Source organism: Furipterus horrens, unplaced genomic scaffold (genome assembly GCF_987537825.1).
Source record: "Furipterus horrens unplaced genomic scaffold, mFurHor1.1.pri manual_scaffold_7, whole genome shotgun sequence".
Taxonomy (NCBI): domain Eukaryota; kingdom Metazoa; phylum Chordata; class Mammalia; order Chiroptera; family Furipteridae; genus Furipterus; species Furipterus horrens.
In genome coordinates, this window is record NW_028327177.1 from 125087258 (window position 1) to 125102881 (window position 15624).

Below are 15624 nucleotides of genomic sequence, written 5' to 3' on the forward strand. Positions count from 1 at the left end.
TAGAGACCTCAGCTGCCTTACGTATTGTTAAGCCTCACTGCACCCTCCGGGGCTTCTGTTATCATCCCCAATCGCAGATAAGGCAATCAAGGCCAAACTGGAAGCCAACGGCCCACCGGGCTCCCCTGAGAATTCCTTGATCTGGAATACGCTTCCTCCTCCCCCCCCCATTAGCCCCCCAGTTTTGTTTCGGCCCACTCATCTCAGCTAAAATGCCACCACTTCAGAAAAGTCTTTCCTGACCGGCCCTAGATCCTATCCCCTCCCCCTGGTCTCTCTCATTACACTTAAGACATACTGTACTGTAATTAGAGACATGTTCACTAGTGTCTTCTGCACGGGACTCAGTGAGGGCAAGGGCCACATTGCGGTGGTCACTGTGGCAGAATTCCAGGCATAGAAGAGGCCTTCAGTGGCTGCTTGTGAGTAAGCGGATGGATAAATGCACGGACAAGTGTATTTAAGATCTAAACTGGAATTTCCGAATGTGGGCTGCCGTCCAAGGATTGCGTTGCTGGAAGCTTCAAGTGTGAGGTCTTTCCCTGTGGGACACAGGGGGCTTCCCCGGGTCCTGCCACCTGCTGCCCTCACTACCCCAAGGAAAACATTCCCACGCCAGTGACTACAGCACCTTGCTTCTGGTGACGCAAAAGTGACTGCCCTGCCTGACTTCAAGACGTGACTCACGGCCCCTAGGGTCCTGAGCACCTTGTGACTCTACAGCCACAAAGGACCATTCCCACATGGACCTGTCCCTCCTTGCCCTCCCAGGGACTCAGGAGAGGCAGGACCCCTGCCCGGAGAGGAGTCAGCTCTGGCCTTGGAGCCCACAGCCTGAGCTCAGGCTTCAGCACTGCCTCTGGCCGCCTGTGCCATCATGAGGACACCCTGTGTCCCTCTGAGTCTCGGCTTTCTCACCTGTGGGTGCAGCGCAGCTGCCCAGCAGTCACTGCAAGTCACTGTGAGGCCGTCAGTGTAGTAACGAAGAGGGTGAGCTCTGGAGCCATACTCCCCGGGTTCAAATCCCAGCTCTACCACTTCAAAGCTGTATGAAATTAGGGAAGCCATATGACTCCTCTAAGCCTCAGTTATGTCTTCAGTGAAATGGGTCTCCTAGTAACTCCTCCCTCATGAGGCTGTTGGGAGAATTGATTGGGTTAATGCATGTGGAGCACGTGGTACCTGGCATGTAGAAAGTGCTCCTTTGAATTAGCTACATGGATGTCAATAGTGGGTAAGCCCAGATTGCCTCTGTGAGCTGTCCTGGGCTACACACACACACACACACGACCTGTGCTCCAACACACACACACAGACACACGACCTGTGCTCCAATCTGGTCGCCACAAGCCACCTGCAGCTGTGGAGCTCTGAAGTGCTTTAAATGCTGGAATTGTAAAAATACACAATTGATTTCCAAAACTAACTATTTAAAAATCTAAAATATCTGTTTAATGATTTTTATATTGGTTATAGGTGGGAACCAAAATATTTTGGATCTACTCATTTAAATAAAATATATTAGTAAATTTAATTCCATATAATTTCATAACATTTTACAAGAACAGAGGGCTGGCCTAGGAAGCAGGGACAGGAAGACGAGCCTCCGCCTCCCGGCACGTTTCCCTCTCAGGAAAGGCAGGCTGGTGGCAGGTCCCAACATTTTGTTCCCATGAGCTCATACAATAGGTACTATGTGCTGCCAGGGAAGGCGGCTGTGCACAGCTCTGTGTGTTATTGTTATTATTAAAACGACTTCGACATTCCCACAAGCGCTGGAAGGATAAACAGATCAGATCAGGATCTGCCCACCTATTGCCAAACACAATTAGTGCAGAGACTAAAATGGGTGAGCAATTTGGGCTTCCTTCTTTGCCTAAAAACTTAGAAATCACGGAATGCCCCCCACCCCCCAGAGGTTTACAAGGTGGGAGAGATTCTGATGAAGGAACCCAGTTCACTTATTCTACACATTTGCATTGGCCACCTGCTCTGTGGACGACAGGTCTCTGTTTGCTAAAGAAACAGCAGGGGGCAAAGTGACAGAGAGCAGCCTTCTTCTAAGTGCTCATTTTCTCAAGGGTGAAAGGTCAGTAAGCTCAGAGAGAGGCAGTGCTGTGGAGAAAGGAACGCAGGGTGGGTCATGGTCATGTGGTGGAATGCTACACAGCAATGCAAAAGAACCCCTGCCACATGCACTAGCCTGGAAAATCCCACGGATGCGATACGGAGTAAAAGCCAGACATAAGAGAGACTATACTATGTGATTCCATTTACCTAAAGTTCAAGAACAGGCGAACCTAATCTGTGGGAATAGCGCTCAAAGTAATGGTTACTTTGGGGGAGGAGGTTTGATCGGGAGGAGCCCGGGGAGCCTACAGGTGCTAGAACTACTCGTATTTGGGCTGGGTGGTGGTGACGCAGGTGTATATACTTGAGGGAAAAGGCATTCAGCTACACGTGAGAGGTGTGCTCAAGGCACGGGTGTCGTACTAGTTCTCTGTTCCTGCATAACCGGTTGCCACGGAACTTAGCAGCTTAACACAGTCATTGTTACTATCTCACACTGTCCCTGCAGGTCAGGACCTGGGTCAGCTGGGAGGTCCTGGATCAGCGGCTTTCAGGAGGTTGCCGTCAAGTCATGAGCAGCGGCTGGTGGGGCTGCTTCCAAGGTAGCAGCGAGTTAGGACTGATTAGCAATGTGAGGGCTCAATTCCTTGCCATGGCCCTCTCCATGGGGCTACTTGGGTATCCTTGTGACATGTCAGGCAGCTGCCCCTGACACTAGAGATGTAAGAGAGTGAGCAAGAAGAAAGCCATGACCTTGTCTCCAAAGTCACACCCATCACTCCCCCCACATTCTTTCATTAGCCTCAAGCCACTGGGTGCAGTCCACACGCCAGGGGAGGGGAATGAAGCATCACTTTAAAACGACGAGCAGCGATCAGTTGGGGGGCATATTTGATGAGAGGCAGGCATGGGTTTTAGAAAGGGGTGTTCATGGTGCTTTCTGAGCTCCAAGGAGGGAGAGTCAGCTGCATGAAGGTCAGGCGCGAACAGCCAGAGCAGGTGCTTCGCAGCAACAGTGAGTTGCTGGAGATTCAGAAAGAGGACCCCTGCGAGCAGAAGTCAGTGCGCAGGGGCGAGGGGTCGGAGAGCCGGTACTGAGGTGGGCGGTGCCATGGAGGCCACAGGAAGAAGTCTGGGTTTGGATACAAACCACCGATGGGAGGGATTCCAGCAGGGAAGGAGGAGTCTTCTCTGATGACCATTGTGAACAGCGTGCTGGGGCTGCAGGAGCAGGGGTGGATGAGACGGACAGGCTAAGAGGCTCTCACGGGAAGAGAAGCCGTGGTGGCTCCGATTAGGTGATCCCAGGGACTAGGAGAGAAGTGGGTGAGTCCCGGCTCCACCTGGGGGACGTCAGGTGCCGCCTCAGGCAGTGTGCTCCCAGGAAGCACCGAACAGCGGTGGGAAAATACTCAGTTACCTTTGCGGGAGGCAGGAAGTGAGGGTCCCTCTTGCCCGGAGGAGAACAGCGCTGCCCATTAGCAGAGCTGTGCCATCCAGCAGGGCCCTCCTTGGGGGAGCCAATCTTGCCCGTGGAGTTTGCGTGTTCCTCTCTCCAGATGAGATGCCCGCCTTTCAAACAAGGGGAGTGCCAGTCCTGGGGAAGCACTTGCTGCCGGGGCTGCGAGGAGGACGCTGTCCACGGGCCTGGCTGGAGCAGTGCTGGGGCAGAGGCTCCCTGACAGAAGACATTAACCAGTCTTCCATCTCAGGCCATGCCCCTCCTCTCTGCACAGTCCACGTGTGCTTGGTTTTGGTTTGGGAATTTCTAAAGAGAAGGGACTGGACAAAGTTTACGTGTTTCATCAGAATCCAAATATCTTTCAACCTGTCAGGGGGAAAACCCTTCTGAAGGGAGTACAACAGAGGGGTTTGCGTGCTGCAGCCTGGACTGGGATTTCTAAGGGAGCCAGGCAGCTCACAGATGTCTCCCTCCCAGCTTCCTGTTCCTGTCCAACAAATGCCTGGTTTCTTTCCTTCTTGCAGAGACAGAGCTCATGCAGTCACATCTCGGCGACGTGCTAAAGCTGCAGACTTATTTAGTACCTGTTTGGTTCCAAACGGGACACATGTCTGGGGGTTTTGAGCCCCTGGATAGTGATCATACTGACTTGGCCCATCACGAGGTTGTTCCCTGTGTAGGCAACACTTCCTCATGGTTCTCCAGGTGGTTGAAGGATGCTGGGCCTGGCGTTAGGAGTCCTGTGTTCTGGCCCGGCACCTTTATTGTGTGGTCTCGAGCACCACACTGCAGTTACCAGGGCTTTCGGGGGCGGGGGTGGGGGGGGGGCGGTTAAAGCTTATCCCCAGGGACTTCTGGGTTCCTTTGCTGCTCTGGCATTGGGAATGGCTTCATACCCCATCCACTACCAGGACAAAGTGCCACAGGTCAGTCAGTCAGGGACTCAGAGGAAGCAGCTGGGCTGGCTCAGAGAGCATTGGGCAACTATTTGGGACCCAAAAATGACCCCCCGCCCCAGCCAATGAAGAGGAATCTCCATGATGTTTTGGTAACCATTCACATTCATGATAGGGTGCTTCCCAGTTCACTGTGCCACGTGATCATGCCATAGGATCATGAAGAGGTTTGAGAACATGCCTGCATTTAGATACAAAGTAAGGGTTGTAGAGTTCTCTGTGTCCAGGCCACAGGCCCTGTGCTCCCAGAACCAGGTAGGCCACCGTGAACAGCTGGGCAGGCTGAGCACTGCACAAAGGCACCCAGCCGAGGGACAGACAGAGCTGATCTCCAAATCAGTGCTAGTCACCTCACTGCAGAGGTTAAGAACACAGGCACTAGGGACAGATAGCAAATCATGCCACCAAGGCATTATGTGACTGAGGACAAGCGATTTGGGTTTGTCGCCCCACCTGTAAAATGGGGTGGTAATAGTCCCTAATTCATGGGCTGATGAGAGAATTAAGTAACATATAGAACATGCAACAGGGTACTGGCATGTATATTCGGTGATCAGTAAAACATTAGCTTTCATTCTCTGTTGGAGGCAAAGAATGCTAATCATTCATGCTTGTCCCCTCAGGAGAGAGAGGTCTTCTACCCAAGAAGACATGGGAGTCAAACGATTTTATCACCTGAGCACCAGCATCTGGGAAACACTGAGCTCCCTAACCCCCCTGGGCTTTTCCCTCCTGTCCAGGTGGGATTAATTTCTCCCTGTGCTTCCAGCAGCTCCAAGCCTTTTTCAGAGGGAGCAGCCAAGTGCGGAGCCCTGGTGGGCAGGTTCACAGTTGTTCATGCAGATGTGCTCTGGGTGGGTGGCTGCTGTGGAATGCACGGAGCTCTGCAGCCAGTCAGGATCCATCAGGCAGTGGGACACGAGCCGGGTTGTCCGTACACAGAAGGGAGGCATTTTGGAGTCACCGTGCTCTGAGACCCAGAGGCACAGTGCCGTGAGCCGTGATCCTTAGTAGCAGGTGTCCTAGGGTGGCCAGCAGGGCCATATATATCAAGGGCATGTCAGGTAGGATCAGGAGACAGTGGTAGGGTGACCCAGGCTTCTTGCTCATAGAAATTCCCCCATACATCTTGGCTCTCTTGAAATGCAGCCACTTCTCCATCAATCTGTTCCTGATTCCTCCTGGCTGTATCTGCACTTTCTTCTGAACTCCCTGCTCTCTGCTGAGTCCCCTCCTGCTCCTTGCATTACAGTTGTCTGTGTAGAACTGTGTGACCACGTTCACTTTATCAAGTCATTTAAAAATTGAATGTAAGCATGTGTAACATTTGATATACATTCGTCGTCGTCGGCAGCCGTCCGTCTCGAGAGACGATGGTGAAGCTTCTTAAGAGTCTATCTGCACCGCCGAGAATGGCTGTGCAGTCCGACTCGGGAGTGACACGGTATCTGTCTCCTCCCGTGTTGAATCAACATCTTGCGATGACGCTGGAGTGTCCTCTCCAGTGAAGCTGAAGCTACAGAGCCTGGGCAGGGTGATATGGAGGCTCTGCTGTTGCCCATGCAGCAGACCCCCCTCTCTTCGCAGCTGAAGGGTCCAAGGGAAAGACGGAGTCAATACAGCTTGGCTTCAGGTGCGCCGCAGGAGTTGCCGGTGTTGACTACAACGTCAAACCGCCTTAGGGACTCCGGCTCCGGATTTTCTGTCGGGGTTTACTCCCTTAGCCTTTCCCCTGAAGAGGTATGCCGCAAGGCAGCGGAGGTTTTTTTGGGGTCAGAGTTTTCCTTCTCTGATGATATACATTAGGCATTTAATAAATGGTAGATAATTGCCCCCACCCCCCACTTTTTGGGAGGCTGTAAGTTCTTAAAAAATAGGAATAGAACCTTACTCTTTTTTTAAATCCTCTCCCAAGGACATGCTTATTTATTTAGAGAGAGGGAAAGGGAGGGAAAGAGAGAGGGAGAAAAACATCGATGTGAGAGAGAAACCTCTATCTCAGTTGCCTGCTGCACATGCCGACTGGGGACCAAACCTAGGCATGTGCCCTGACCTGGAATTGAACCTGCGACCTTGCACTTCATGAGATGACACTACAGCCAACTGAGCCACACTGGCCAGGGCTTACTCATTATTTTTATCCCCAGCACCTGGCACAGTGCCTAGGACATAAGTGGGTACTTGGTAAATGTTTATTTGACTGAAATAAGTTACTTTTAGACGAACAGATATTTCTTGTGTCCTATTTATTATCCCCCAAAATAACTTCAACCAGTGTTTTGACTTCTATACTTTTTAATGAAAGAGCTGGAGAAGACAGTCAACATCCGAAAGGGGGACAGTGCCTCCTGCGACGTAAGAGCCCCTTGGACATCTGCGTGTCACCTCCTGCCTAGATCTGATCGATGCCGTCATGACAGGCTGGCTTGGATGATCCATCAAATCTGTGGGTATTTTTTTTTTTCTTCCAGATTCTTAGAATTTGCACCAGGTATACCCCAGAACAAGACACCATGACCTTTTCGGATGGCCTTACCCTGAATCGGACTCAGATGCACAATGCTGGATTTGGTCCTCTGACTGACCTTGTGTTCACCTTTGCCAACCAGCTCCTGCCTTTGGAAATGGATGACACAGAAACAGGCCTTCTTAGTGCCATCTGCTTGATCTGCGGAGGTACCGACGCCCCAGAAAACCCTGGGACAATTTACACTTGTAATTTATAGGGGAAACGGCATCTCCATTTTGGAGTTATTTTACTTGGACAAAGACACGTGAATAAAGCCAGGCATGCATGCTCGGGGTGTGCTGCATTTTTCCATATGGTTATAAATTCAATAAACATATTTGGGATCCTTCTGCTCTGAAATATTAAAACACTATAGCTCTAATTGCTACAGGTATTTTTCTAAGGTAGGGTCAGACTGTTGTAAAATACATTGCCTAGGGACATTTTAATGACGATCCAGTTTGCTGGGGATCCAAATCATTGGGTTGGCCCCCTACCAGCCCTGAGCGGACTAGGAAAAAATAAGGCCTTCTTCTTTGTAGTGACCCCTACCAGCTCGCAGGAGGCTGAAGCATAAGTGGTTAAAAAGTAATGGCTTTAATTAGGGGGCCAATTTACCTGGCTTTCATAACCATCCTGCTCAAGGTTTGTTTTAATTCGGTTCAGTAGTGACACCTCCTGGCCATGAGAAGCAACTCTCTTCCTGGGACAAGCAACCAGCCATCCAAATGTGCCTTCCGCCAGTGAGGGGCACAATCATTTTCAAGTATCACTGCCTAAAGCAGTTGTATCTTCAAATTTGTATATGTGATTGAATCAGTAAAGGAATAGGGTCATAATATAGTAGGAACAAGGAAGAGGGGAAATGGAAGAAACCCTCTAGCCTGGAAAGGGCAGAGAACTCTTTCTGTCCCAATAAAAATGGTTTAATACTTTATTTCTGATATCTAGACCGCCAGGACCTTGAAGAACCAACAAAAGTAGATAAGCTACAGGAACCATTGCTGGAAGCACTAAAAATTTATATCAGAAAGAGACGACCCAGCAAGCCTCACATGTTCCCAAAGATCTTAATGAAAATCACAGATCTCCGCAGCATCAGCGCTAAAGGTATGTCTTCCGAGTCTGCACTGTGTTCCTGAACTGGAACTCACAGCCCCAGCCAGGTTGTATCGCTTTTAAATCCCATGTTTTAATACAAGGTGTTTGATATTAGCTGCCCTTTTTGCTGTTTTTGTTTAAGAATTTATTTCTCATTGAAATCAAGAGGAATTAAAATAGTGCCCACCCTTATAAAAAAGAAAATCTCAAACATTACCCTACTCACTCTTAAGATGATGTATGAGCTTTAAAATTCGGATGACTAAGGGTTAGAAAACCTGTTTTCAAGAGAATGTCTTCTATGACAGGCTTTTTAATTTGCTAGTTTTATATGATACATTTCATTCCAACTTTCCACACATGCTCTGGTTTATGTAAACTTGACTCCAGGTTTTACTGAACATCCAAACATCAAGAAAAATGAAGAGTACTTAGGGTGATTGTTATTGGTGAAGTTTCTCTCTCAATCAATGTAGCCACTGCTCTCTTGTATATAGGCAGATTTACTTCTCCCACTTCTAAGCAAAGGAATTCTTGCCTTCCTGAGAGGTCTATTCTTGGCCTCATGCTTTTCAGTTTATGTGGCAATTTGCACAATTGCGGAAGTGCCTAGAACCCTATCACAGTTGAATGTTAGCATAGGGTTGTTTTTTTTAGGTAGAGAACTCAGCAGCCATCCCTAGTAGCAAATGTTATTTGTCATTCTCCTTCCTCGTTAGCATACTCTGTCCCTTTGTGAGCCAAGGAACAAATTCCACATTTCGGAGGGCTTAGAAGCACAGTAAACTTGCCTGAGAGTCTCAGTCCTTGACCTCTGTCTGCATTGTCCAACACAGTTGCCACAAGCCCCATGTGGCTCTTAGCACGTGAAATGTGGCTAATGGAATTGAGGCACTATTCCCTTAATTGTATTTCACACAATTTAAATAGCACATTGGACAGTGTAGTACCGCATTGAGTTGATAATTGCCACATTTTTATCACTCAGATCACTTCCTCCTCCATTTGTTGGTTACCGGGCTTTCAACTGTCTCATTTTCAAGATATATACTCTTTCTGGTCTTTTGTCAGGAACTTCTCTTTGTAAAGTATGTTAAGTAATTACATGCTGATATTGTTTCCTGAAACAGAGGCATGGAGTTATCAAATTTAAACATGTCACTATATCGATGCACTTTTCCATAAAGTAAAAATATTTTAATGCAGTAAAATCAGGACAGGTCCTGGGAGGCATTGGTAGCACAATTTTCACCCTTGTTAAAGTAGATGAGAGTTGATCCTTTGTTATTCAGTTCAACTCCTTATCTCTACCAGATTTCTATTATCTCTTTTTAAAAGGTGCAGAACGTGTAATTACCTTGAAAATGGAAATTCCTGGATCAATGCCACCTCTCATTCAGGAAATGCTGGAGAATTCTGAAGGACATGAACCCTTGACCCCAAGTTCAAGTGGGAACACAGCCGAGCACAGTCCCAGCATCTCACCCAGCTCAGTGGAAAACAGCGGTGTCAGTCAGTCCCCGCTGGTGCAATGAGACACTTCCCAGCCACTTCAAACATTCCCCAGTACCTTCAGTTCCGGGATTTTAAATGCAAGAAAAAAAAAAAACCATTTTTACTGCTGCTTAGTTTTTGGACTGAAAATATATTAAAACTCAAGAAGGACCAAGAAGTTTTCGTATGTATCAATATATACTATACTCCTCATCTGTCTAACTTACCTAGAAATACAAACTTTCTAAATTCTAAAAATCAGCCATTTCACACAACCAGAAACTAGTTAAAAGCTTCTATTTTCCTCTTTGAACACTCAAGATTGCATGGCAAAGACCCAGTCAAAATAACTTACCCCTGGTTAAGTTTCTAAAGACTTTGTACATACAGAAATATGGCTCTGTTCTTTCTATACTGGATGTTCGGTGCTTTCCCTTTGTCTTGCATACTCAAAATAGCCAAGACACCAAGGTTATGACCCAGACTACTGTACATGTCCAGCTAAGAAATAACTGTCTTGCCTTCACAGAATAACCAAGACATCAAGGTAAGGAAATGGGACTATTGTACAGAATGACAAGATAAGGCTAAAGATATTCTAATTTAGTTAGTATGGAAGCTTGTCCTTGCTCTTTCTGATGCTCTCAAACTGCATCTTTTATTTCATGTTGCCCAGTAAAAGTATACAAAATCCACTGTACTAGCAGAAGAGCATTCTGTATCAGTGTAACTGCCAGTTCAGTTAATCAAATGTCATTGTTCAATTGTTAATGTCACTTTAAATTAAAAGTGGTTTATTACTTGTTTGATGACATAACTACACGGTTTTTTTAAAAAGAAACATTTTTACAGTAATGATAGCCTCCAAGGCAGAAACACTTTTCAGTGTTAAGTTTTTGTTTACCTATTCACAAGCCATTAGGGAAATTTCTTGGTATAATTAACAGGCTGGTCTGCCACCTGTACCACGTAACTCTAGTGTCCTTCCTGTCTCATGCCTGTTATTGGGGTGTTTCCCAGCCCTCCTGATGCCCAGGGGCTGACACTAACTCCCGATGGCATGGGCAGAGAATCTGCGTTCTTTGACCTCGTTCAATCACTATGAAGCAGAGTGAAAGCTGTGGTAGAGTGGTTAACAGGTTCAAGTGTCAGTTCCTTAGTTCTCATTTAAGCACTAGTGGATTTTTTTTTTTTTTTTGATATATTAGCAAGTCTGTGATGTACTTTCACTGGCTCTGTTTGTACATTGAGATTGTTTAACAATGCTTTCTATGTTCATATACTGTTTACCTTTTTCCATGGAGTCTCCTGGCAAAGAATAAAATATATTTATTTTAAAGGTGTGTGGGAGCTTTCACTACACTTTCTTTTCAGTAAAGAGACAAAGAGAAAACGGTTGCATTTTTAATGTTTAAATTTCATTTCAAAAAGCAGGTCTGTAGTCTGCAATCATGACAATTAAAATCTGTGCTAATGCACGGCAGTCTATAACAATACTACAAGCCAATCAGACAGTACATGACATTTCAATGAGTAAAAAAGAGCATAAAACTGTATGTGTAAGAACAAAATGTTAAAAGGCCTACCACATTAATAAAAAACCATCAATTACATCACATTAAAATAAGTCAGATGTACAAAAGTCTGAGACAGAAAAGACAAAAAGACAACACAAGTTATCTGTTGAAAAATGTTTCTGTGCTCTTTGGGCACTTAATTAAACATTGCAAAATCAACATCTTCTTCGTCATCAGACTCTGCGAAATACTTTACTTCTTTCCTAGCTCGACCAGTCCGTGGCAGAGAAGGTGGCTCAGAAGTGAAGTCTGATGGGAAGATGTCCACATCTGAATCTTGATCAAAAGATGTTTTCTTCGGTTTCTAGAACATTTTTTTTAAAACAATAGATTTAAAACCCCAAAGTTAAGAAAAGAAAAAGAGAGAAAGAAAAATAAAAGACTAGTGTTGAAAAGAATTCTCATTCCTTATACTTCATTTACATTTGGGAATTATAAATAATGATGCTTTTAAAATTAGAACTGCAATGCTAACTTAAGGGTAAGACCAGCTACTTAGTCATTTTTATGAAGGGAAAAATGGATTAGGTGTAATAACGTGCCACCTTAGTGATCTCATTTCACTTATTTCTTTCAGAATTTATATATCACTCAGCAAATATGCAGCAAATATTAAGTAAAAATTCAAATTGTCTAATTTGTAAGTACCCATGAGTTCATGAGGAAAACAAGACTCATGCAGTCTGTACGGCACACTGTCTTTTTAAAAATGCAGAGGAAAGTCGCCAAGATGGACCAGAGGTGTAGGAGGGGCTGGATGGACGAGGGCGGTGTGAAAGGCAGCACAGGGCTAAAATCACCTGTTTGAATTTTTAATTTTAATGGACTAGAGAGAAAAAAAAGAGGACGGGCACAAACAGGTGTTACTTATGGAGAAGTGTCAGACTAATTGGGAAAATTAGTCACCATCAAATGAATTCAAGTTAAAAAAATAAAATTAGCCTTGATCAAATAAAGACATAGCCTTTATTTGACCTGGAAAAAATATTTCAGACAGGTAGTATATAATTTCTACTGCTCATTAGATGAAATATGCTTAAATTGGCTAATTTATACCACCCTTTTATCCCAGAAACAGTCCTGATTATATAGATCTAGGGTAATTCTTTAAAATTAGCATTGTATACAGTTAAAGCTACAGTATTCCCTCACTTTTTGCAGGTATTACATTCCAGACCCCCCCCACGATAGGTTAAAATCCGTGAAGTAGGAACCTTACATTTAGTTTAGTATTTATATATATTTTAAGGCTTTATAAACCCTTCCTACACACTTATAAACCGTTCCCAGTCCCTTATTAACCTTTCCCACTCCCTTATTAACCTTTTCCACATTTTTATAAACACTACTTATGTTCTTAAAACATATTCTACACTCTTAAATCTACGTAACTTTAACAACATACGTATACAGTACCACAAAATCCTGCGATATAGCAAAAAATCCGCGATAAATAATTAAATATAATATTTTTTAAAATCCTGCAATACAGTGAGGCCATGATAAGTGAACCGTGATATAGAGAGGGACTCCTGTATTACAAGATATTATATTGGGTTGACCAAAAAAGTCCATTTAGGTTTTCTTTCTGTTAGGTAAGATATTTTTTTATTTTCGCCCAATAACTTTATTGATTTGGATATTTTGAGAATGTCTGCTGTCTCCCGCTATTTGGTTTCTAATGGGTAGAGGTCAGGGGTGCTGCTAAACATCTTCCAATGTATAAAACAACCCTACAGCAAAAATTATTTGGCCAAAATGTCAACAGTACCAAGGAACTTCACAAACTACTTTTGACACGTTCGATCAGTCTCAAGTACCTTCTTCATACCCTGCACAAATCTTTTTTTGCGTTGCAGTTACATTTTTACCTTTCTTGAAATAATAGGGTACAATACACCAAAAATATTGCTTATTTTCTTCCATCTTCAATATTAAAATGACTACACAAAATCCACCAATTCTGAAAAGCTTTTTTTTACAATATAATCTAACAATATTGTTTCGAATGAAGTTCAAGACAACTAAGCACTACTAGAGTCATCACATGCAAAAACTAAATGAACCTTTTGGCCAACCCAACAGTAATAAGCAAACTAAACCAGTTACAAATCATCTTAAACAAAGCCATGTATTACAAAGACGCTCCTGGTTACCTTGCTTGGTGTTTTGGACGTTTTCCTGCCCGGGTTATAATCACCTTCATTTTCGGAGCCAGATGCTTTCCTTTTCCTTGCCCCTCGACCTTTACCTTAAAACGATACAAGGGTTTTTTCTCTCAAGGTTAAGTGCAATATAAAAAGATAAAAACATTACTTCTTTGACATGTCATGATCTCTTAGATATAGAAACTATTTGGCAGCATCATGTCAGTTCTGGAGTTCACATGACTAAAGAGTATTTCACAACTACATTTAAACTAATTGGAAGGTCCTGAAGACAAATTTTAATGACCAAGCCCCTATGGACTAGATAAAGAAAATATTTGAATTTTGCACATGTTGTCCTTGGGACTGAAAAAAAATCTCTTAGAAGAGTGCTTTTTAAATTGTATGTGATGAAAAACAAATTTAGTTTCTAGTTTCTAATTTGTCATAGACAAATAATTTTTAAAATACAATATATATTACTAGGAAAGTAATACATGTGTTCTTAATACAAACTATAAAGGTTTAAATCCTGACTTTAAATTTGGGTCTTCTCATCACACACTAGTAGCATGATCTTAGAAAGAAAGCCACCCCACCCCCCGCCATTGTTGAACAGGAAATAATCTGTCAAATCTCTATTCCTTCTCAGACCCAGAATTACTATATACAACCTATTTTTCATCTACCTGACTTCCTATTCTCATGGAGGAGGAAGAGAAAATGTAATATTTGAATGTTCTCCTTTCTATAGAGATTCCAGTGAGTAAAAGAAAATGGAACTAAATTGCAATTCTAAATTTTTAAAAATTCCTTAAAATCTATGACCAACTAGATTATACCAGTAAGAAAAGACAGCCTAGATGACCTTGGGAAGTCACATTTGATCAAATAAATAGATGAAACGGCACTTTTATATTTATAAAGGTTTCAAACCATGCACACCATAAGCACTGACCTCCCCAATCGCTAGGATTCTTTTCCACCCTGCTATTTTCCTTTGTTTCCCTATAGCTGTGTATCTCCTTACCCCAATTGCCACTTTAAGAAATAAACAGAATGATAATATCTGTCAGTTGGATAAAAGGTTGAACAGCTACCCTTAGAGAAAGTCATGTCTTACACATTGTTCTGAAGAATCAGTAAGTACCTTCTAGATGCTGAAGGCAAAGAGGGGATACCAGGGAGAAGAACAGGTGCTGGTGCCCCCATGGGCCCCTGAGCACAGCTATTACGTTTCCCAGGTCAGCAAGCCCTCTGAGCCCCAGCGTTATTGCAGTGGTGTCACACTCTCATCTGCCCCTTTAATAACTACTTCCAGGGAGGGCCCCCCACTGCCCCTGCCCACATGGGGGTCTTTGAACCATTCCTAGGTACGCAAATTGCTTACTTAACCTCTTTTTCAATTTTTGATTTGTAAAGCGAAGTGACTAGATTAAATTGCTATACTTCCCTTTGGATTAATTCAATACTGAGACTTAGATACATTGTTTACTGAGGAGTAAAGCAATTTAAAATAAAAAAGGTACCCAGTCTTTCTAAATTCAACGAGTGAGAGACTAAATATTTTCCACATGACAATCCTTACCTTTTGGTGTTGGAGTCTTCTTTGGAATGCCAAATTCTGAATCCGAGTCAGAGTTGATAGTCTCTACTTTCTTCGGTTTGGGGGCTCTCTTGGGCTTCGGGGTTGTATCTGAAGATGGTTTTCCTGTTAAGCAAATTTCCATTGCTTAGATCAATGTATTATACTTACCAACAAACCAAACTGAAGTGAGCCCTAAAACAATAGGATTTCTTACAGCTGATATGAAACTGAGTAGCCTTAAGTAATAAAATTCTTTCTCTCCACTTGGTGCCAATGTAAAGGCAAACAATTTTTCATAGATAATAAAATGCTTATTATTTAATTATGCATAATTTGCCTTTTCACAATTTAAGTGAGATGTTTTAAATAAGGGCTATTATAAAATGAATTAAGCAGTAACTTTTAAGAAGTGTAAAAACATAGTATAGTCAAGACAAAATATGTATTTGACATATTAATTATAACCCAAGTATAACCACAGATTAAGTTCTAACTTTTAAAATATTTTAGAGGAATAAAACAATTTTAATGGGACTGTCAAATACTAAGAATAGAAATTGATTCGCCTTCATTAAGTTGAAATTCAGACTTGATACTTTTATGTGGAAAGAAATATGAAAATTCTAGAAAAGGCAATAGACCCAAAGACCTTTGTTTTGATGAATCTGGTTTTAAAAACAGACATTGTTTTTAACACTAATCATTTGCATGATTAGTAAA

General features: G+C 43.5%; 2 protein-coding genes across 2 annotated transcripts in view; one reads left to right on the plus strand and one right to left on the minus strand.

Moving 5' to 3' along the window:
- RARB (retinoic acid receptor beta) overlaps positions 1-10931 on the plus strand; it is a 159308-nt gene extending 148377 nt beyond the window's left edge. Inside the window, exons 6-8 of the mRNA XM_090284396.1 lie at positions 6960-7164; positions 7949-8107; positions 9437-10931. Of these exons, the coding sequence (XP_090140522.1) occupies positions 6960-7164; positions 7949-8107; positions 9437-9633 (561 nt within the window). The 3' untranslated portion in view covers positions 9634-10931. The remainder of the gene's footprint in view (positions 1-6959; positions 7165-7948; positions 8108-9436) is intronic.
- A 52-nt stretch (positions 10932-10983) lies between these two features.
- Positions 10984-15624, minus strand: part of TOP2B (DNA topoisomerase II beta) — a 63923-nt gene continuing 59282 nt past the window's right edge. The window contains exons 34-36 of the mRNA XM_090284397.1: positions 14905-15027; positions 13326-13420; positions 10984-11473 (exon numbers count right to left, since the gene is read on the minus strand). Coding sequence (XP_090140523.1) covers positions 11306-11473; positions 13326-13420; positions 14905-15027 — 386 coding nt within the window. The 3' untranslated portion in view covers positions 10984-11305. The remainder of the gene's footprint in view (positions 11474-13325; positions 13421-14904; positions 15028-15624) is intronic.